Below are 21,192 nucleotides of genomic sequence, written 5' to 3' on the forward strand. Positions count from 1 at the left end.
CTTTGAATAATTGGTTGGTGAGCTGATAAATAAGTGTAAAATAATCAATAAGAATACTGTTTGTTGAGTCTGTCAAAGCTAAAAAACTAACAATTTCCTTACTGGGGATATTGTACATTTATTTTTAAAACTTAAAAAAAAACATCTCAGCAATTATTCTAAAATTTTTAAGGAACCCAATTACTCTTTTTATTTCAGATCAAACTCATAAAACCAGTGCACTCAAAGTAAAAAAATAATATGGTTCAAAAAGCAAATGAATCCTTTTTAAATTATTTTTATTAAGAAAACCTTTCTTTATTTTTTTGTTTATTGATCTATAACACGACAATAAAACTGTATTTTTCGATTTACAAATAAAAATACAATTGACCATTTTATTTTCTGTGTGCACTCTATGCTCTCCGAAACTCCTCGTTGCAGACTCGTTAAACTTAATCGCTTCTGAGTCTGCATGGGAATTCTCCTGACTTGATTTCGAGTTCTCCATGTGCGTGTGCACAGAAGAATCCGATGCCGATGCCGGTACCGGTGCCATGTGGCTAATTGGAGTCAGCTGTTTTTATGAGCCACTGGGATCAGCTGGTGGTTTGGCAGGAGCCGAAGTCCCATAACTGGAGCCATAAAAATCGAATGGCTGCACTGAGGGAAAAGCTCTAAGCAAATGGAATTTCTCACATTTCTCTATTACTTGCGATTGCATAAGTCGTGCCGGCCAGATGACAAATTAACTGGTTCACATTCCCGCAGAAATCAAACGATCGGTTAATCAATTTACGGTCGACAGCGGCACAGGCCCCGCCGAAGGCAGTGTATCTGGCGATCGGCGAGATCCCCGGGTCGGAGGCTGGAGGCAGAAGACACTAAATGGAAAATCAATTTGTTTGCTCTCCACAGACGGACGAGGTCCCCAGACGGTCAGTCGGCATTCGATCGTCGCGAGGTGAACATCGTCGACGCGCTCTTCCTTTATTTCGAATTTGCACCGGGCGAAAACATTCTTTGAACATTGTCCAAAAAATTTTAATTGCATACCGCCCGTGTGTGTGGCCAGCTGGAATCGCCCAATAATGAAATCTTGAAATATTTTTTTGTATTTTTTAAGTTTTTTCTTATATTTAACAGTCTGGCTGTTTGGCACTAATTAATTAAGGTGCCCAATTAAATACACTTAATATACATATAGTAGTGAACTTTCACGGTCGATTCGAATAAAACTAGACGGTGTAAATTGTGAATTATGATCTTTGTAAAACTTAGGTGCTTCATCCATTGAGGTAGTGACGATCAAAGTGTTAATAGATCCCTGGAAAAAGAAAGAGAGATAATTTTTTAATTTTTAATATTTTGTATCATAGAAAGATCACGTTAATGAGCATGATAATTAATTCTAAAAATAAGAATGATTCCCAAGAATAATAAAGATACTAAAATGGGTCACCGTTGTAGGAAATAGATAAAAATATTCGAAATCTTAAAGATTATATGTTTAGCAGACATTTTAAAGATGCTGCTTTTATGTATTTTATAATTTGAATTGAACCGAATAATAAATATCTACGTATGTCGCAAAAATGAATTAGAAAACGAGCAGGTTTTATACTGCATAGTTTCTAAAAAGTATATTACAGTCTTTTCCTTTGTAATTTGACCTAGTTTTAATTAGCACTAATTAAATTTTTTTGTTTTTGTAATGAATAAATTATAATTTATATTTTATATTTATATTTTAATACTAATTAGTATCCAATTTTCATAACAGATGATTTGCACCTATCTCATATCCTTGCGGTTTTAAGCATTCTTATTTCACGCCTTCATCTGATACTTTACCAAACCCTTAAACAAATTTCATATCTTACAAACAAACTCCCCCGCTGCCGTTTGAAATCAGAGATTTTTCTAAGATATTATAATGCTATCGCCGTTCTCCCTATAGGAAAGATGATCTAAATATATGGCAACCCCCGCGAAGTGAATATGTGCCAAAAGAGACGAAAACAAAAGAGCAGACGTTTGCCCTCCACGAGGCCAACCTAATGCCAATAAAAAATAAACAATAAACAAATACGATCGAAGAAATTGTTTTTAATGTGCGTAATGCGTTTGTGTGATAAAGTGTTTGTTTACGCTTCAGCTAAAGACGGTGAAGAAAAATAATTAGCAAAGAATTAAAAACAAAAGGCAGCCCTTCGTGTGTGATTTTTCGCTATCGATAGCGAGAGCTCCAAGAAGCTGCAAAAAGCGGCGCGAAAAGCGCTCGAGTCATAAATATTGGGGCTAATCAGATGGCCGGCGGAGAGCCAGTGCGCTAATTAGGAGTGCTACCTATAACTGTAAGCAGATCGGATTGGATCGAAAAAACATAGGTTCGGCAGAAGCCACGCAAAATGTTGGGGCGACATCGCTGCCGGCAGGAGAAGTTAAAGAGGAAAAACGAAAAATAAAGTTGAACAAATTCTGCAAGTTCCATTTTGGCAACATGTTGCCCAGCCACATGTTGCTGGTCGCCAGCCTCATGTTGCTAGCGTTATACATCCCCATCGCCGAATCAAAATCGGAGCACGAATGCACCAGCATCGACATACGAAACGGTTGCAGCCAGATGCATCTGCTGGACAACTGCACCGTGGTCACCGGCTACGTCATGATCACGCTGATCACCAGCGACCAGCACTGCAACTTCTCGGACTACACCTTCCCGCTCCTCACCGAGATCACCGAGTTCATGATCTTCACCGAGGTGCGCGGCCTGACCAACATCACGGAGATGTTTCCGCACCTGACCGTCATCCGGGGACGCCGGCTTTTCCTCAACTACGCCCTGGGCGTGACCAATATGCACGACCTTGAACAGGTGAGGGGTTAAAAATCATAAGATTTAAGGAACAAGAAATGTATTTAATAAATTAATTATTAATTTATTAAATTCGAATTGAATCTTTTACTCAGGGAACGTAAAATAATAATAATAATTTTTAGGCGAAAAATAATGTCGCTCAGAAATAATGATTATTTTGTGAGCAATATTATTTTGACAAAGTGCGATTGCAGTCGTAATAACCGGAACAAGGATTTAAAATATGTGCTTGTATGTAGAACCACAAAGCACAAATAATCATTAAGTTTTACTTTTGTACTTATACTCAAAATAAGTAATCTGTATTTACGGTCCTTTGTTTGACTGATTGTAAAAAACCTCAAAAATAGAATAAAATATCTTTCTAGGTTCATTTAAAATTATAAATATATTTTAAGGGACTTGTACTTTTAGTAAATTAAAAAGATTTTAAATATTTCAAACAAAAAAAACGTAAATATAATACTTATGAGGTCCATCAACTAGTTTAAATTACTATTATACCAGGACATTTAATTGCAATCCATGCTGGAGTAAATTCTAAATTCTAAACCTCGAATATTTCTAGCTAGCTTTTCCACAATTAGTGGCCATACAACGCGGTCAAGTCTACATCGGCAGCTGTCCAAAGCTGTGCAACATTGACCGGGTCAATTGGGATCTGCTGACCCTGAGCAGAGGCGAGAACCACGTCACGCTGGCCAGTAAAAACTGCAGCACACCAGTGTGTACGGGATGCAGTTCCTCGCACTGCTGGTCGAACCACTACTGCCAGCGATCGCTCAACGAAAACGTGGCAAATCCCAAGGCGTAAGTGGGAAATATATTACTTGCAAGAGAATTAATTATTCAGTATCCACTGTAGCAACATAAACACCTGCCATGAAGATTGTTTGGGCGGCTGTGTGAACAACTCGACATCCCCGGCTGACTGCACCGTTTGCCGTGGCCTCAGCGATGCCGGAGTCTGTGTGAAGAGCTGTCCGAAGGACAAGTGAGTGGTAATCTCTAGATGAAACCAGGTCTATATAATATATAATTATATATTTTAAGGTACGTTATGGAGCAATTTCAGCGATGCTACACCCAGGAGGAGTGTGTGAACAAGCATGGCTATGTCATATACGGATCACAGTGCGTTTCCTTCTGTCCCAGTGGCTACAAGACGGACAACAGATCCGTTTGCGTGCCCTGTGCCGCCGACGAGGCTTGTATTAGCTGCTGCACTCCGGAGCTGCCCGGCAATACGTTCACCATCTACAACCTGGCCGATGCCGAGAAGTTGCGTGGCTGCCAGATCTTCAACGGCAGCCTGGTCATCACCATTCGCAACAAGGTGAACGAGACGCAGCTGCTCCAGAGCTTCACCAGCATCCGCGAGGTTCGCGGTCACGTGAAAGTCTATCGGTGGGTTTGGTTTCCTGATTCCAATCAATGATTTTCTAATACCGTTTAACCTTTTTTATGTAGCTCTTCCCAGCTGCGAAGTTTAAATTTCCTCAGGAATCTAGAGCGCGTTCATGGTGATCCACCAGAGCATCGTCACTACTCCTTCATTCTCTACGACAACAAGCAGCTGTCCGAATTGTGGAAGCCCGCCAGGCAGGTGGAGCTCTTGGAGGGCGGCATGTTCATGCATCGCAACAACAAGCTGTGCAACCATCGGATGCGCGAGTTCCAGAACTCTGTGACCCACGACAGAGCGCTGGACTCTTTGCAGACCAACGATCAGGAGGTGCAGTGCAGTCCCTCGAAGCTGCAGTTGTTTGTGCAGGTAATTTACAGAATTTACTATTTAGAAACCGCTTATAAAATAATTTTACTTCACTGAAACTGCCTAGAAACGCACTCATCGGACTGTTAAGCTGAGCTGGCTCAAGTCTCAGACCAGCCAGAGGCTCGAGCTCATCCACCGACCATTGCCGCCGGGTAAACAGTATCACGAGGAGAGTGAACTGGAGGCGCCGATATGCACACGCATCAACTGGAAGCGACAACTGCTCTTCCCCGACGATCTGGTCGAGAATGGCACTCACTATCTGTTCCAGCTGGATGATCTTCAGCCGGGCACAAGATATGCCTGCTTGCTGCGAACCTTCGGCGAGGATTTGGGGCAAGAGGCACGCAGCGAGCTGATCTACGTGCAGACGGAGCTGGATATTCCGAGGCCACCGCTGCTGGAACTGGTCAAGAAGACGGACAGTTCGCTGACCCTGCGAATGGCCAGTCACGACCACGACAGCTTTCTGCTGATGGTCTACGAACTGGAGGACGACCACGCGTATATTGAGCAGCGGAACTACTGCCACCAGCCATCGATTGTGTGGCAGGACATGGACGGGCCCAACTGGATAGAGTTCGAGGACTACGAGGACTGCTGTGCCCACAAGGCGGAGCAGCTGGATGACTCGCAGTTTATAGCCGACATGCGGGAGCAGTATCGCTGCACTCTGGACGATCGCAGTCAGTGCCGTCGATTGGCATTAACAGAGGCCACTTTGCCGCAGCTTGAACTGCCGGGCAATACCACCAGGTACGAGCTTAAGCAGCTGCCCAGGTATCGCATGTATGCCCTGCAGCTGCAGGCCTGCAATAGACTGGGATGCAGCAGCTCCACAACGCTGTACGGACGCACGAATTACACGCTGGGCGCTGATCTGCTCACCCAGCTGCATGCCTGCCACATACCGGAGACGCAAAGGTACATTGTGCGCTTCGAGGAGCCCAAGCAGCCCAATGGGATGGTGACCAACTATGTGATCCATTACCACAACCACTTCAACCAGACGCACTATGGCTGTGTGACGAGGCAGGATCACCAGAGTGCCGGCTATGTGTACGTCAAGCGGCTGAATATCACCTTCACCGAGTGCTCTGTGAGGGTCCACTCTTTGGCCGGGGATGTGATGACGCCCTACATCCAAATCACCCGCTGCAGCGAGGAGGAGCAGCGGCAGTTTGCCCACAGCCGAGAGGCCAAGGAATTGGCTCCGGAGATTTCAGAGGTGCCAGTCACAGCGTCGCATGTGCGCGGCATTAGCATATTCCTGATCTGTTTCCTTTTCGGATGCAGTGCATCGCTGGTTTGGGTCCTCTACAAGCGACGCTGCTGGAGGAAGATACCCGGTCTCCGCCGCTATGTGCCCGTGCGGGAGCAGTGGCTGCGGGACCGGCAGCAGGCCGAGGATCGAGAGATCCTGGTCGACGGCTTCGAGACGGTTCGCTTTCAGAACAACAACGACAGCCAGGCGGACGATTATCCCATGTAAACGATAATATAAATGTATGTGAACTTACCTAGTCCTAGTTGGAGGATGTGCTGGGCTTCTGACTCGCGGGCTCTGACTTGGCAACGGCGGCGTCGTCTTCCTGTTTCTTGCCGCTGGCCAGGAGAACCGCTGGTACGCCACTGGAGGTCACCGGCAGCACTTCGCTGTCGGAGGGGGGAGTGGGCGTCCGGGGGGTCAGCAGCTGCTGGCGGCTCCTCAGGCGCTCCATCTTGGCCTGCTCGTACTCCTTGAGATCGGACAGCTTCAGCTGGATGGTCTGCAGTTCACGGCGTCGCATTTTCACGGAGGTTCTTGTTTGGGGTTGAATTGTGTACAATTTGTATCTTAGGATGCCGATTACTCGATAGTCCTCGAGAAATTTGCACCGTTTGAATCGATGGCATATCGAATACAAACTACTATCGATAATAGATTTCCCTGTATTTTGTATTTCACCCGCGATTATTTAAAATTATAAATAATAAGTTTATGGAAAGTTTCGAAATTAGGCCAATTCAAGGAAATTGTATCACAAATAAAGTTGACATTATTATGTAAGGGGGATTCCCTAAACTGTTGAATTGCTGAATTGTTGAAAATTCAACAAAAAATTTCAGCAATTAGGGGCTGTCCATATATTACGTAATTACCTAGGGGGGGGGAGGGGGTCATTGAAATGATTATGTTTGATTACATGGGGAGGGGCGGGGTCTTGCACAATGATTACGTAATCATTTTATATGTATTTTTTATTTAAAGAATTTTTTTAAAAACTTTTTTTCTTTAAATATATCTGCAAACTTAGATAGGAAAGCAGAGAAAAAATTTTTTTTAGTGGCTGGGCGGCGAGAAAGTTTAGTGGTTCAATCACACGAAGAATGCGAAGACCTGGAATGGCTTGACGAAGAGTATGTTGGAGATAATTTCAGCTCATACGAACCGAATGTGTCATACCAAACTCCATTTATAAACAATATTAAAGATTGGGTTGCATCTCTGTTTGAATCCACATATTAAAACAAAAAAAATTTTATTCTTGGGATTACGTAATCATTGGGGGGGGGGGGTTATTTATTGAAAGATTACGTTTGATCACCAAGGGGGGGAGGGGGTCAAAAATCAGCAAAAACGTGATTACGTAATATATGGACAGCCCCTTAAGGGAACGACCCAAAATGGTTCCTGTTGAATTTTAAACAGCTGTTATTTGTTGAAAAGTTTCACGGAACTTAAAGCATGTAAAATTTGATTTATTATTGCTAGTTACTGTGTAAAAGTGTTACCAAGGTAAAAAGAACCACAAATATGCTTTCAAAGTTTATTTTAAAATAAATAATGCGTACTGGTGATACTAAAATGTTACAGAGTTGCCACGACTTTTAAAAAAAGGTGACAACTCTGGCTTTTCAGCAATTCAACAAAATTTTCAACAGCCCCGAGGCTGATGAATTGCTGAAATTTCTGAAAGTTGGCTTTGTATGGAACAGCTGATTACCAGCTGACCAAAATTCAACAATTCAGCAATTCAAAAGTTTAGGGAACCCCCCTGTACACTAGTTCGGCATAATTATTTTTACAGATTTTAAAGTTAAATATACTCATATGTTTATGATAATATAATATAAACAATTTGGCACCTTTAAAAATGTTTTGATGCAAGGTTTTTACATAGGCAAAATTAATAGGAACCACAACCAAAAATTTCAAAATTTCGTTCCTTGTATTTTGTATTATTTTTTTAAATAGCTAAAAATTACAAGTTTAGCCGCTTTTTCCCCCTTTTCATAAAAAATTTTACTGAGATATTTCCATTTAAAAAATCATAAAAAATACAAGGTAAGAAAATCTGTCAAAATAATTATGCCGACTAGTGTAATTGTCCCTGTCCAACTTATGTGTAAATTAAAATAAGAATGTCTTAAGAATGGGAAAACATCTTAATATATTTTTTATTTGTACAACCTTTATACCTACACAGCTAAGAATAGAGTCAAACAACCATTCACTCCTCGTCGCCAAAGAGTCCGCCCAGTTCCAAATCTTCGCCACCAGTTCCGGTCAACTGATGCGCCCGGAATTCCGTGAAGAACTTGCCATCGCTCTTCGCACTCCAGGCTTGCTCATCCGACTCGGCGGCTATGTGCCGTGCGTGTTTGGGCGGCGTGAAGTGGGTGTACGTGCAATCGGTATAGTCAGCAGGCGTGGGATCATCCCCACCGTAGTTCAGATTATAGTGTTCCCTGAGGAAGTCCACCACCTGCTCTTTGGTTGCCAAATTATTAAACTGTACCCGAAGGTCCCGCTTCATTTGAGCGCTCCACATGAAGGTTAGATGGTGGTGAAAGCACTGAAACAGCAGGTTGTCCCCGGCAGCAGCCGCTATGTCCAGCCACTGTTGCACACAGGACAAGGGCGTCGTCCTGCCCTCCGGATAGGAGCTATTGAACAGTGCCGGATTGTCGAGCAGACCACGGGCAGCCATCACACCGGCGGCGCCCGTCTGCTCATGCAGGTCGCAGGCATCCCTGTAGCTCTCCACATTTCCGTTGACTATCAGCGGGATCTGCAGGGATTGGCGTACCTCGGACATGGCTGGAATGTCCAGGGTGTCCTTCGAGTGCTTCTGTGCTGGCGTCCGGCCGTGGAGCGTGAGGAAGGTGACGCCTGCATGCTCCAACTGGCGAGCCAGGTCGATGGTGCGCTGCAGGGACTCATCTCCACCCAGCAGACGCATCTTCACCGAGACACTGAAGTCGGCGGGCAGGGTGCTTCTCACCTGCTGGACCACCTGGCGCACCTGCTCCGGCTGGCGCAGCAACCCGCATCCATAGCCCTTGGTTATGGCCCAACTCTGCGGGCATCCGCAATTCAAATCGATGCCGTCCACATACGGATAAATCAGCTGGGCGGAGGTCGCAAATTCCGTGGGATCCTTCGCAGCGAACTGGGCGATCACCGGCTGGTCATCGGCCCCCGTGGAGAACTCGTTCTGGCGGGCCTTCTCGCTGTTGTTGATGGAGTCCGAGATCATCATCGGCGTGAAGGCGAGTTGTACTCCATTTAGGCGAACGAGTCTCCGGAATTCCAGCTTACTGTAGCGCACCACTGCAAAATAAATGTGCGACTTTAGTATTTGGTGAAATCTTTAATCGAATGTGAGCTTACTTGGCGCGCTTACTCGCAGAAAATCCGGTTGTGCCTCCGCGAACAGTGCTGCGATGTCATGATGCGGTCTCTGTTGCGGCAGATCCATTATTTATTTAATTACAAAATAAAAAGCAATAAAAACAATGGACAAACGTGCTGCAAACCACTAAGCCGATAGGTTTTTAACATGTGAGAAATTATCGATAGGTCGGAAATCGAATATATACTGGGTTTTTAGCGGTCATAACGGCTTTTCCGTTATAAGGCTTAAAACAGGGGGAAAAATATGAAACAGATCAGTTTGTAAATATTACCTAATTAAAAAGGTCTATTATTTAAAAATACTATTGAATAAGTTCATATGCATATAATGCAGGTATATTTATTATATTTTCTAAAATTTCAAAAAAACTTTGACTTTAAGAAACAATACAATTTTTGGGATCCAAAGACTCCAGAGAGTAAATTTTACATTTGAACTTATAGTCAACACCCTGGTAAAAATCGTCCTTCGGCTAGAGTTCCGTGGTAGCCACCCCCCAGTATTTGCGCATACGACTCTCGTGCTCGTTGAAGTCATCATCGTCCTGTTCCTCCTCGTCCAGGATGTTCCTCTCCCGCTCCTGGGTGACGGCAAAGTCGTACTCAAAGTTGTAGGGCATCAATCGCTGCAGGGATCCAAAGTAGGCGGAATTTGGTCCTCCGGACCGTTTCACGTTGTTTCCGGAAAACTTAGGTCGTGGCTTGGCATCGAACAGATTGTAGCCGTAACTTTGAGCCTGCTGAAAGGACAGGGCACTGCCGAAATGTCCGGGAACCGGTTGCTTTACCGGATGATATGATCCGAGGGGCACAGAGTTGGTTACTGGCTGAGGCAACTGCGGGGTGCTGGACGAGATGAACTTGTTGGTGACACTGCGCATCAGATTCGAGGTGAAATCGTTGCGATCCGGGACCACTGGAGGTGCCATAATGGCACTGGGAACGGATCGCTGTTTTGTGAACGACTTGGAGATCGTATTTAGTTCCTTGTCGAACAACAGCTGAGTGTTCTGCTCCAGCATGTATTCCCAGCACTTGAACTGCTCCTCCGAGAGCACCGACTCCGTTTCGTCCAACATCTCCAGCTGTTGCTCCTCCTGCAGAACGCGGGCATGGGCCAGGACGAACTCGTCGTCCTTGTCCTTGGCCAGCAGATCGCGGTCGCTCTGGCCACTCGGCGAGGATCGTCCTGCCAGCGGCTCCTGTTCGATGGCCCGGTGGCGACACGCGTTGCTCCGATCGCAGCAGGTGCGCTTGCAGACGGAGCCACTGGACGAGGGCAGGGAAACCGGCTGGGGCTTCTTCCGCACACTCTGCTTCAGCTCCCGGATGAGGTGGTCGACGTCGGTGCCGAGATGCCGGAATCGCACAACAATCACACTGAGATTCTCCGTTGCCCCAAAACTCTGGGCAATATCCACCAGTCGCTTGGCCGCCAGCAGGGCATTCTCCTCCTTTCGGATCTCCCTGGCAGCGCGATCAATATCCATTACTGACCAGAGCTGAGCATTACCCACCACCAGGTACTCGTCTTCGTTACTGAGGGTGAGCTAAAACGGGAAATAGATACACCCAAAATAAATCAATATGAAACGTAGATCGATTTTACATTATTTAATATCAATTTTAATTTAATATATGGTCAGGTAAATTTGACCTGGTCGAAAAGGGTACTTCATGTAAGAAACGATACAGAAAAGAATACACCCAAAAAAAAACGATATGAAACGTAGATCGATTTTACATTATTTAAGATCAATTTTAATTTGATATGTGGTCAGGTACATTTGACCTGCTTGAAAAGGGTGTTTCATCTAAGAAACACCAAAAAAAAGATACGAAACATAGATTGATTTTACATTATTTAAGATCAATTTTAATTTGAAATGTGGTCAGGTAAATTTGACCTGGTCGAAAAGGGTTCTTCATGTAAAAAACGATACAGGAAAGGATACACCCAAAAAAACGATATGAAGCGTAGATCGATTTTACATTATTTAAGATCAATTTTAATTTGATATGTCAGGTAAATTTGACTAGGTCGAAAAGGGTATTTCATGAAAAAAACGACACAGAAAAGGATACACAAAAAAACGATATGAAACATAGATGGATTTTACATTATTTAAGATCAATTTTAATTTGATCTGTGGTCAGGTAAATTTGACCTAGTCGAAAAGGGTATTTCATGTAAAAAACGATACAGAAAATGATACACCCAAAAAAACGATATGAAACGTAGATCGATTTTACATTATTTAAGATCAATTTTAATTTGATATGTGGCCAGATCAATTTGGCCTGGTCGAAAAGGGTATTTCATGTAAAAACGATATGGGTTTGCTTGAGCGGAAATTTACATGGCCATATCGATTTTACGGGAACATTCTTTTTTTTGTGTCTAATTAAAATCATTACTTTGTAATTAGTTAGGAACCCACCTCTAGAACATTTGGATCGGGCATTACGACGGATAGACTCTGATCCTTATGCGTGGCCTCCGATTCGGTCAGTCGCAACTGAGAGGTGCGGCGAATCAAGTAGGCATCCAGGCGTCCCGTGCTGGCCATGCGCAGGACATAGCGCTTGCTCTTCAGCGGTCTCACCTTCGACGGAGCCCGTGTCCTGGTGAGATGGAACAGGGCGGCACTTCGCACACTTCCACATTGCTGCTGCGCCGCCAGCAGGGTGAACTTCATGTAATCCCTGACCGCCGAGTCCTTGACCAGCTGCTCCTGCTTCATCAGATCGGGCACCAGATGAGCCATTTCCTGGGCCACCCGGCCATGTCCCTCCAACGCCTCGAACATCCCGTAGAGGGCTTCATCGGATCCTCCGTAGTTGGCCGCTCGCAGCTGGCAGACCGAAAGCTTGCGTAAATCCCCAGAGCCCGGAGTCTCCGCAAAACCCATGGTCCAGGGTCCCGTCGTCTTGTTCTGGCCCCGTTGCGCACTCACCTGCCTGAAGGTGGTTGTGGGCAGGGCGGCTCTGTTGTTGCCGGACACATCGATCAGGCTCCAGTGTCGCTGGCTTTGCGTCTGGCAGACCTTGAACTGCTGCTCGTCCACCTGCAGGAGAATAGCTTTAGTTTATCAATAATGTTCCTAGTTCTTCAAATATATTTGAGTCGATCTAGCCATGTCCGTCTGTCTGTCTGTCAGTCCGCCTGTCTGTCCGTCCGTCCGTCTGTCCGTCCGTCTGACCGTCTGTTTGCCCGTTTGTCTGTCTGTCCGTCTGTCTGTCCGTCGGCCTGTCCGTCTGTCCGTCTGTCCGTTTGTCTGTCTCTCCGTCTGTCTGTCATTCTGTCTGTCCGTCTGTCTGTCCGTTTGTCTGTCCGTCTGTCTGACTGTCCGTTTGTCTGACTGTCCGTCTGTCTGTCTGTCCGTCCGTATGAAGGCTTAGATCTCGGATACTATAAAAGCTAGTTAAAAGCTAAAAGTTAGGATTAACCATTAAATCGGGCACCCATTAAAAAGTTACTAGCAAATAAAGCATTCTTCCTCTAGATGGTGCCAGTTCAAGCTTTCCTGCTTGCATATCTCCATCTCTCACACACTCATTTAGCTGAGTAATGGGTATTTGATAGTCGAGGCACTCAATAGCATTCTCTATTGTTTTAAAATAAATCCCAAAGATTTACCTGCAACTGCAGATTCCCCGATAGGTCCAGGTACTTAAGATTCCGCGAGGGTACCAAGGCCAGTAGATTAACTCGATCCAGATGATTGTGCGAGAGATCTAGAACCTTGAGCATGCCCAATTTGGCCAGTTGCGGGGTGCAGAGGAGCAGATTGTTGCAGCAACGGAGTACCCTAAGCTGCCCCAGAGTGGCCACTTCCTCGGGCAATTGCTGCAGCATATTTCCAGACATGACAAGGATCTCGAGCTCCGGCCAGTTGCGCACACAGGCGGCGGGCAGGACGCCAATGCGATTGTAGGCCAGATGCAGGACCCTCAATTTGGCGGCATTGTGCAATGGCTCAAAGATACTGTCGTTCAGTTGATTCCCCGCCAGCGAGAGATTCACCAGAGCAGCATGGTTATTTTGCTCGTAGCGCGGCAGGGTGGCCAATTTGTTACAGGAGGCATTCAGGGTTTCCAGTCGGGCATAGGTCACGGCAAAGAAGTTGTCCGGCAGATTCGGTAGCTCATTGCTTTGCAGCTGGAGACTCCGGAGGCTGGCGAAGGCCTCGGGCAACTGGTCCAGCTGCTTTAGATCGTTGTATGCCAGGTTCAAGGATACCAACTGACTGATCCTGTAGTTGCGCAGCATTCCCGCCACGTTGCTTAGGCGGTTGTGTGAAGCCTCCAGGACTGTCAAGGATGCACATGCTCCGATCCAGTTGGGCAGCTCGCTGAAGTTGTTGTGCGAAATGTCGACGCACTGCAGCTTGAGCGGAACCGGATGGGTGTTCGTTGTGGAAATGTTGTGCAGGTCTGGAATTTTCAAAATATATAAAAATAACAGAAAAATTTCTTTTAATTTCTTCTTTTTTTAAATATTATAAACATAATAAATATATTTTAAATGTTATACCAGAAAATAAATAAATAAACATACAATAACAATAAATAAATAAAAAAAGCACCACACAGAAAAAAACACGACTCTGTCAAATCGATATGCCCATGGTAAATTTCTGGTACTGCATACATATATCGTATTTCTACAAATCTCTCTCTTGAATATTCTCTAAAAAAAGAGAGGAAGAAGCAATATAGCGACTTAAATTACGTGAGTGGGAGCTCAAACTGGCCTGTTGTTTACATTTCGAGCATATCGAATTGAGGTGCTTGCATATCAAGTCAAAATTGATACCACATAACATCGAATCGCTCATCGTTGCACTTACAATTATGGTCGGCTACAAGTGTCTGCAGATTGGTGGCATTTATGATGAGTTCCATCAGCTTGTTCCGACTGCACTTGAGCGTCTCCAGTTGAGCCAGCGAACTGAGATCCAAGACCTCCATTTCGTTTTCACATACCTCCAGCTGGGTCAAGTACTGCGGGCGAAAAGAGAAAACGCCGAATGGGGGAAGAAGTGCCAACCGGATATGAAATACCGGATGCCGGATGCGGACAGCCGGAGTGGAGTCGACTCACGTTGTAGTTGCCAATCAAGATGCTGCCCCCCAGTTGGCTGCCCTTCAGGCTGAGCTTTTGGGGGGATGTCTGGCCACCAGTGGAGGCCTCCTCCTCCTCCTCCGCCAGCTGGACGGGCAGTGGATGCGGTCCACTGTGGCTGGCATTAACTTTCAGCTTCGATTTGTATGGATCCGCTGGCTTCCTCGTCGCTTTAAGCATTGTTTCGGACCTCTCTCGTCTCGGGGGTTTCTTGTTATTTCGAGCTACAACTTTGATATGCATCAACGAACACCCACCAACTGACGATCGCCTCGGATTTCATATGTTTTCGTGGGGTAATCCACTGCACTTTTATTTTTTTTTAACTCAGGCTGGCGGTTTAATCACTTGTACCTATTATTAGTTCACTTATTTTTAGTTCTCTTATAGGAACTTCCCGGGATGTGGCAACAAACACCTGTCTGAATTTGGTAATACTCCTACATTATTATACTGTAGAATCCACACCCGATAAATGCGACCGCTCAACTGAAGACGAACACGATAACTACGGCTATGACTCTGGGCCGTTACAGAAAGACGGATACGCTTGAGGGCGCCTCGGTCTTTCGGTTTCTGGTCGTATTGCCCAAATCCGAGTTGCGTTAAAGACATGGAAGTACAGTGGTACAGTTCCTGATGAACCGATCAGTCAAGTAAACCAGGGATCGAAAATAACTGTTATTGTAAATTTTTCTTACGAAAAAAATTATGCACTTAGAAGAGACCTACAATTTTTATACCCTTGTAGAGGGTATTATAATTTCAGTCAGATGTTTGCAACGCAGTGAAGGAGACGTTTCCGACCACATAAAGTATATATATTCTTGATCAGCACCAATAGCCGAGTCTATCTAGCCATGTCCGTCTGTCCGTCTGTCCGTCTGTCCGTCTGTCCGTCTGTCCGTTTCTATGCGAACTAGTCTCTCAGTTTTAAAGCTATCGCGATGAAACTTTCCCGAAGGTCTTCTTTCTATTGCAGGTAGTACATATGTCGGAGCGAGCCGGATCGGACCACTATATCTTAAGGCTCCCAAACAAATATAAGAAAATTCATTGTAACTTTGTAGGAAGTAGGCGTTTTGATTCTTGACTACTTAAAAACAAAATTGAAATAAATCGAAACGCTGAATCTGGAATCCCTGGAACTGCACCGAGTGAGTATTCTTTTATCTACAAGGGTATATAAGCTTCGGCTGGCCGAAGGTAGCTTCCTTTCTTGTTTTATATATATTATTATTTTTGTTAGCCATTGTAGTCTACAAATCCGTTTTATAACTTACTAAAATCTTAAAAAAAAAAACCAACCGAAAATAAATATTCAAGGAAAATATATGAAAGAATACACTAATAGACTAATTTTAAATAGATTCGAAAATTTTAATTATTTAACTAATTTTGTTTGAATCAATTTATGAAAACAATGAACTATAGACTATAGTCTTTAACAACAAAAATTAATTCATTATTATACCACTGTACAGTAAGCTTATAAACCCCAGAGAAGACTTGGCACTACGAGGGTGCATTTCAATTCAGCAATCCGTGTTAAGAGCGCCAGCGGGGTCTCTTTCGCCTCTGTTGACCATCGCGCTCCCGCTAAAAAGAGATATTGTAGAAGATCGACTAAGAAATAAAGGCAGTCAACTTTGTAGCTTTGTGTTTGTTACTCGAATTTTAGAAACAATTTGTTTTTATTATTTCAATGAAATATAATATTGGTTTGTCATGCCTACGCATTAGCAGCAAACTCAGAAAAGTGTGTATTTCATGTAAATCATTTGCTTCTCTTTTCAGTGTCTTGCAGTTCGTCTGCTGACTTTACAAAATTTTAACAACGTCTATACAGAAGAAACTAAGGGCAGGCAATTGTATTTTGTGGTCAACCGTGGGCGGGTTTTGGCGTGACCTTAACGGTTATTCTCTATAACTTGGCCAGTTCATACATATACAGTTTTGCCCATCGGGGGTCAAGTTGTGAGTACATAAAATAATAATTAGACAGAGTGCTTAGCAATAATGTACGCCCTATCCACATAAGAGTGTATCATATACGATTGTTTGCTTTAAAATAATATTTATATATATGTATGTATATAAGTATGTAGGTATTTATATAAAGTACAAAAAAAACATTGCTAAAATACATGTTTAAACAAAGGAGCAGCAAATAAATAGATGAGGGAGTAAATCAGAAAGTTCGGCTGGAATAAGAAGTCGGTTAACTATGCACATTGTGCTGCTACGCTCGTTTGTTTATACACATAATCAATTTTAATATATTTGCTAGGTATTCCGTATGCTACGTGTGTGTTCTGTTTTCCTAGGTTAATTCATCTCCTTCGTTACATTTACGGTTTGCTTACGCCCCATCGTGGTCGTAATGGTTCTTTAGCTTAATTCGATCGTGGCATTTGTAACATCTGCCCGTGTGAGTGAGTGTACGGAACGCGGATTAGGATAATTACTTATTGCTGTTGTACATTCAACTTAACATTAGAAATATTAAGAGTGGCATATGACTAAAATTCGTTATCGACTATGTGTGTGGTTTTGGGTGTGGGTTGAGGCAGGGCGGGGCGCATCTAAATCATTCTTATTTACGGATAAGGGTTGTCAAGACTTAGGCAGCCGCCTGCCGATCCTCGAATCGAATCAACGCGAATTGAGAGGCTTACCGAACTAAGAGACGTGGCAAAGGCGAGAAATTTGATTTCCGCACTACACAATCATAATAAATGGTAATTCGTATAAGTAGGTAAGGATTATGGATAATCATTAATATATAGCAGTAATTATATTTCCATATATGTAATTGGATATATGGACCCTCCGTATTATTTCCCCGTACTGGTCACCGTTCCCGCCGTCGTCGCCGAACTGAGCTGCATGCCGCTCACATCCTTGTGGTGATCGCCGGTGGAGTTTGCATCCAGACTCGTTTCCGAGTAGTCCAACTTGTAGCTGGCACTCCGTGTCACATCCTCCATGGACGCCTCCTGGCACTCGCGCCCGCTGTGCGTCTGCGATCCGCAGTTGTAGCAGGAAATCACCTTTTGTCCGTTCCCGCCTCCGCCCGCTCCCGTGATGGGACAGACGGTCAGGGCGCTGTAGGGCGTCGTGCTGGGAACCTGCTGCTGCTGCTGGGGCGTCGGTACCGTCTGAACGGTCACCGCATTCGTGCTGACCACTGCCGCCGAACTCTGCAGCTGCGGCGGCGTCACCGCCGTGGGAGTTCCGCCCGCCGTCATCGGCAGGAAGGCCAGGCTGGTGTGGAAGGCCGGGTAGATGAGCTCACCGTTGTGCGGCGGCGGTGCCATCGGGTAACGGTAGCCACCGCGTACCGTCTGCGGCGGCGGCGGCGCACTGTGCGCCTGGAATATCGTCTGCTGCGGCGGCGGTGGTCCTCGCTGGTGATATGGATAGCTTGTGTTGTAGGCTGTGGGTGGCGGTTGTTGCGGCTGCAGAAGCACCGTTGTCGTCGGCGTGCTAACCGGCGACTGGCTGATGAGCAGAGGCTGCTGCTGCAGGCTGCCGCTGCTGATGGTCTGCGCATCGCTGACGATGCTCGGCGTGCCCGTCGTGTAGACTTGCTGATAGCTCTTATCCATCCCATTGCGTCCGTTTAGCCGCTGCTGCAAGTTCAGTTGCTGTTGCTGCTTGTAGCTAAGGTGGTGTTGCTTCGGCTGATAGCTGCCGAGGTTGGTGGGCAGCACTGTGGTGATCATGCCCATGCCCGCATCCACCGAAGCGTGCAGTGGCAGTGAGAGCTGTGTGGGCGTTGGCGTCTCCGAGGGCGACAGGTCGCCACAGGATCCATTCGAGCTGCCCGATTCACTGCCCGTGGTGGCCGCACTCTTGGTGGAGTTCATGCCCATCATTGAACCGCTGCCATCGTCGTTCATGTTCATACTCTGCATCATCACGTTCATGTTGTAGTTGGGGTTTTGAAAGTGCTGCTGCTGCTGGTGCTGCTGTGGTATGAAAGTGTTCGCCTTGACCCGATGGTGGTGTCCTGGGCGAGGAAAACCGTTGCGGATCAGACTGTGCAGGCTTGTTCCGCTGGAATTGCTGCTGCCGCCTTCGTTGATACTCTGTAAGAAATATGAGATGTTTAGTTTGGCGTTGATACTCCATAAAAACATATAAATGGTTTACATTGGCGAGGACTTGTGTCAAACAAAAGAAAGTTTTTAAGGCGCATTAGAATGTTTTGCATAGAAACTTTTGAAAACAATTGATTTTCTTATCTGGCTTGACTTTAGAAACGATTTATATAGATTTGAAAATAATTATCATCATTTTATCATATTGTTGATGATTTTTCGAAACTAAAGGTTTGTAATCTACTATGAATTTACTTTCGAAAGAGGCAAATTCCTGTAATTCTTGTAATATCATTGCAAATAAGGCTACTTCTTTAATTATCTGATATTTACATCGTGTTGCTGCTCGCCGCCAATCGAGGTGGGCGGCGGCGTTGTCTCCGCCGAAGGACGTCGCGCGTTCTTCTGACCCGCCAGTCTCTGCGACATGCTCCTCATCGGCTGCTGCGTCTGCTGCTGCTGCTGATGCTGCTGCGCCTGCAGTGGAACGTTGATGAGGGAGCGGTCCCGCTGGGGACTGGTGGTGCGGCTGCTCGAGGGCGAGGACTGCTGGCTGAGCATGGGCGAGCTGGCCGGTGGCACTTGATGGTCCAGACTCTGCGGCTGCTGCTGCTGCTGCAGAGCGGGCTGTTGGTGGGGCGGTTGTGGCACATAGTGGCGCATCGTCCACCCCGTGTTCTGGTGACCGATGATGGCACTCGTGTCGGCTGGAATGATGTTCGGCTGCATCAAATGCGGCATGCCGTCGACGCTGATCTGGTGCGTTCCATCAGAGCTGGGCATAAGCTGGGAATCAAATAATTATATTTTCATCTCCATTCAGTTGTGGGTTCGTATTTGTAAACTCACCTTGGAAAAGTGCTGGGGAAAGATCATGGGGATGTTGCCCTGCGGCGTCTGCAGCACCTGCACCATCTGCGGATGCGGTGGCGGCTGCTGTGGTCCTGTCATCTGGTGGATCACATGCTGCGGCTGCTGAAGGATCAGGTCATGCGGGGACGGCGGGTGCGGGTGCTGGGGAGCCGGCATCTGCGTCGTCTGTGCCTGCACTTGCGGCACAAATCGCTCAGCCACCAGCTTATTCTCCTTGATCTTGGCCAGTATGCCGAAGATCTTCTTCTGCTCCTCCATGGAGAAAACCGGGTGGATGGCGGCCATCGTGTAGACCAGCAGGAGCTCCAACAGCGTGTCCTGGTCGTTGATGCAGCCGAAATCACACTCGCCCCAGCATTCCAGCGTGCGGTAGATCTCACTGACGCAGTTCCGGTTGCAGGCGCGGATTAGCGCTAGATAGAGGGCCATCTTGCGCCGGATCTTGCGGTCGGTGGGATCGCCCTTCTGGCAGTTGACCATGTCGGCGGCCAGCTCTTGCGGATTGTTCGCCCGCAGCTCCATGCCGCGCAGCGTCTCCGAGTCGCAGCGGCCCTGCTCCTCCAGCAGCGTGCCCAGGAAGCGCAGCTCGAACGGCAGGCAGGCGGTGAGCAGGGCGTACATCGTTTCGATCCGATTGTAGCTCTCGAGTTTCTCAAACCACAGCAGCACGTCCTGTTTGCAAATCATCTCCACTTTTGTCCCCGTCCTTTTCACCTACCGATCCCGAATCCCTGCTGCAAGCGGCTGCACTGCATCAATGGCCACTCGCTACTGTGGCCGTTCGCCAGTTGGCCTGTCCACCTATGTGAGCGTGTGTGTGTGTGTGCGGGCGCGCTGCGTGTCTGTGTGAGTGCTCTAGTTACGTGTGGTGGGTGCAAAAGGCGTCCAGAATCTCGTTAGGTGGCAGCAGCTGCTGCATCACAGCCGGAATCGTCGAAGGCTGGCTGGGGGATCCGCTCCTGGACACCGGCCCAGCTTCCCGGCAGGCTGCTAATTGGCTTTTCGCTGGCTTCCTCGCCACTAATCTGCTCACAAAGGCCGAGCTGATCTGCCACTGCTGCTATTCTGCTGCCCACAACTACAACTAGTCGCGTATATTTTGCGCGTTAGCGGGGTAGGGGGTGCGCGGGCGGCGGGTGGCGGGGGGGCTGCACCACATTGGCCAGCTCTCGCTGCTTCGCAAACACTCGCTGGTCGGCCGCTGTTATTCGGGGAGACTACTCGTTGCTGCCAAAAATTCTGCAATTTACGCGATATTCCTCGCAGCGCGCGCGTCCGAAACTTTTGCGGCGACAATTATGCTACGTCAGCGTGGGCGGACTCGCGGATCTGGGCATATAATGCGTGCGCACTCTATTTGGTTTGCATTTTTTGCATTTTTGTCAAAAATTTTCTATTTCCCTTCCAACTCGGTGTGACCGTGGTGTTGTTTGCGACAGTGTGGCCGTGGATGGCAGTGGCCGAAATACTCGACGATAAAAAGTGCGTTTCTTTAAAGTCGTTTTTAAAAACTTTATTGTATTTTAAGTTAAATTTGTCACAATAATACATATACTGCTTCTACCTAACGACACTTTAGTAAAATAGCTTTGATATTATTGAACATGTTTTAAATTCGCTATTGCCAGATTTTTTAAATAAGACCGCCAGGGCTGCCAGACTGTGTGATTTTCAAAATTGTATTCCGGATTTTTTCTTTTGAAGAATATTCAGTAAACAAATAAGAAAAGATATTATTTTCCTACAAACATACGTAACTTTGAAAGA

General features: G+C 46.0%; 5 protein-coding genes across 5 annotated transcripts; 1 reads left to right on the forward strand and 4 right to left on the reverse strand.

Moving 5' to 3' along the window:
- The first annotated feature begins 1,050 nt into the window (after positions 1–1,050).
- Positions 1,051–6,156, forward strand: LOC108069143 (insulin-like peptide receptor). Its single transcript, XM_017159117.3, has 7 exons — positions 1,051–1,153; positions 1,940–2,857; positions 3,429–3,670; positions 3,726–3,854; positions 3,914–4,267; positions 4,331–4,634; positions 4,702–6,156. Exons 2-7 carry the CDS (start codon positions 2,483–2,485, stop codon positions 6,127–6,129), a joined length of 2,832 nt encoding a protein of 943 aa, XP_017014606.3. The 5' UTR covers positions 1,051–1,153; positions 1,940–2,482; the 3' UTR covers positions 6,130–6,156.
- LOC108069145 (uncharacterized) lies at positions 1,135–6,647 on the reverse strand. The gene is made up of 2 exons (XM_017159119.3): positions 6,158–6,647; positions 1,135–1,306 (listed from the first exon to the last, which is right to left on the reverse strand). Exon 1 carries the CDS (start codon positions 6,425–6,427, stop codon positions 6,164–6,166), a length of 264 nt encoding a protein of 87 aa, XP_017014608.2. The 5' UTR covers positions 6,428–6,647; the 3' UTR covers positions 1,135–1,306; positions 6,158–6,163.
- Positions 6,648–8,047: 1,400 nt separating this feature from the next.
- Dus4 (Dihydrouridine synthase 4) lies at positions 8,048–9,443 on the reverse strand. Its single transcript, XM_017159118.3, has 2 exons — positions 9,295–9,443; positions 8,048–9,234 (listed from the first exon to the last, which is right to left on the reverse strand). The coding sequence occupies exons 1-2, from the start codon at positions 9,380–9,382 to the stop codon at positions 8,132–8,134; spliced, it is 1,191 nt and encodes a 396-aa protein (XP_017014607.2). The 5' UTR covers positions 9,383–9,443; the 3' UTR covers positions 8,048–8,131.
- Positions 9,444–9,779: 336 nt separating this feature from the next.
- Phlpp (PH domain leucine-rich repeat protein phosphatase) lies at positions 9,780–14,743 on the reverse strand. The gene is made up of 5 exons (XM_017159092.3): positions 14,426–14,743; positions 14,172–14,325; positions 12,959–13,755; positions 11,760–12,386; positions 9,780–10,868 (listed from the first exon to the last, which is right to left on the reverse strand). Exons 1-5 carry the CDS (start codon positions 14,687–14,689, stop codon positions 9,792–9,794), a joined length of 2,919 nt encoding a protein of 972 aa, XP_017014581.2. The 5' UTR covers positions 14,690–14,743; the 3' UTR covers positions 9,780–9,791.
- Positions 14,744–16,102: 1,359 nt separating this feature from the next.
- Positions 16,103–20,878, reverse strand: LOC108069141 (trithorax group protein osa). Its single transcript, XM_017159113.3, has 3 exons — positions 19,402–20,878; positions 18,886–19,338; positions 16,103–18,540 (listed from the first exon to the last, which is right to left on the reverse strand). Exons 1-3 carry the CDS (start codon positions 20,110–20,112, stop codon positions 17,284–17,286), a joined length of 2,421 nt encoding a protein of 806 aa, XP_017014602.2. The 5' UTR covers positions 20,113–20,878; the 3' UTR covers positions 16,103–17,283.
- Between the last annotated feature and the right edge of the window lie 314 nt (positions 20,879–21,192).

This window comes from Drosophila takahashii, chromosome 2L, assembly GCF_030179915.1.
Source record: "Drosophila takahashii strain IR98-3 E-12201 chromosome 2L, DtakHiC1v2, whole genome shotgun sequence".
NCBI lineage: Eukaryota > Metazoa > Arthropoda > Insecta > Diptera > Drosophilidae > Drosophila > Drosophila takahashii.

What these genes read in the sequence shown, in the direction of transcription:
- LOC108069145 (XM_017159119.3), bottom strand. Translation starts at nt 6,427, where the DNA reads ATGCGACGCCGTGAACTGCAGACCATCCAGCTGAAGCTGTCCGATCTC.
- LOC108069143 (XM_017159117.3), top strand. Translation starts at nt 2,483, where the DNA reads ATGTTGCCCAGCCACATGTTGCTGGTCGCCAGCCTCATGTTGCTAGCG. An exon ending in ATATGCACGACCTTGAACAG is followed by an intron (nt 2,858 to 3,428) that starts GTGAGGGGTTAA and finishes GAATATTTCTAG; the next exon opens with CTAGCTTTTCCACAATTAGT. An exon ending in AACGTGGCAAATCCCAAGGC is followed by an intron (nt 3,671 to 3,725) that starts GTAAGTGGGAAA and finishes TATCCACTGTAG; the next exon opens with CAACATAAACACCTGCCATG.
- Phlpp (XM_017159092.3), bottom strand. Translation starts at nt 14,689, where the DNA reads ATGCATATCAAAGTTGTAGCTCGAAATAACAAGAAACCCCCGAGACGA. An exon ending in TCTTGATTGGCAACTACAAC is followed by an intron (nt 14,326 to 14,425) that starts GTGAGTCGACTC and finishes TTTCGCCCGCAG; the next exon opens with TACTTGACCCAGCTGGAGGT. An exon ending in CGGGGAATCTGCAGTTGCAG is followed by an intron (nt 12,387 to 12,958) that starts GTAAATCTTTGG and finishes ATTCTCCTGCAG; the next exon opens with GTGGACGAGCAGCAGTTCAA.
- LOC108069141 (XM_017159113.3), bottom strand. Translation starts at nt 20,112, where the DNA reads ATGATTTGCAAACAGGACGTGCTGCTGTGGTTTGAGAAACTCGAGAGC. An exon ending in TTCCCCAGCACTTTTCCAAG is followed by an intron (nt 19,339 to 19,401) that starts GTGAGTTTACAA and finishes TTTGATTCCCAG; the next exon opens with CTTATGCCCAGCTCTGATGG. An exon ending in GCGGCGAGCAGCAACACGAT is followed by an intron (nt 18,541 to 18,885) that starts GTAAATATCAGA and finishes TATTTCTTACAG; the next exon opens with AGTATCAACGAAGGCGGCAG.
- Dus4 (XM_017159118.3), bottom strand. Translation starts at nt 9,382, where the DNA reads ATGGATCTGCCGCAACAGAGACCGCATCATGACATCGCAGCACTGTTC. An exon ending in TCTGCGAGTAAGCGCGCCAA is followed by an intron (nt 9,235 to 9,294) that starts GTAAGCTCACAT and finishes TTTATTTTGCAG; the next exon opens with TGGTGCGCTACAGTAAGCTG.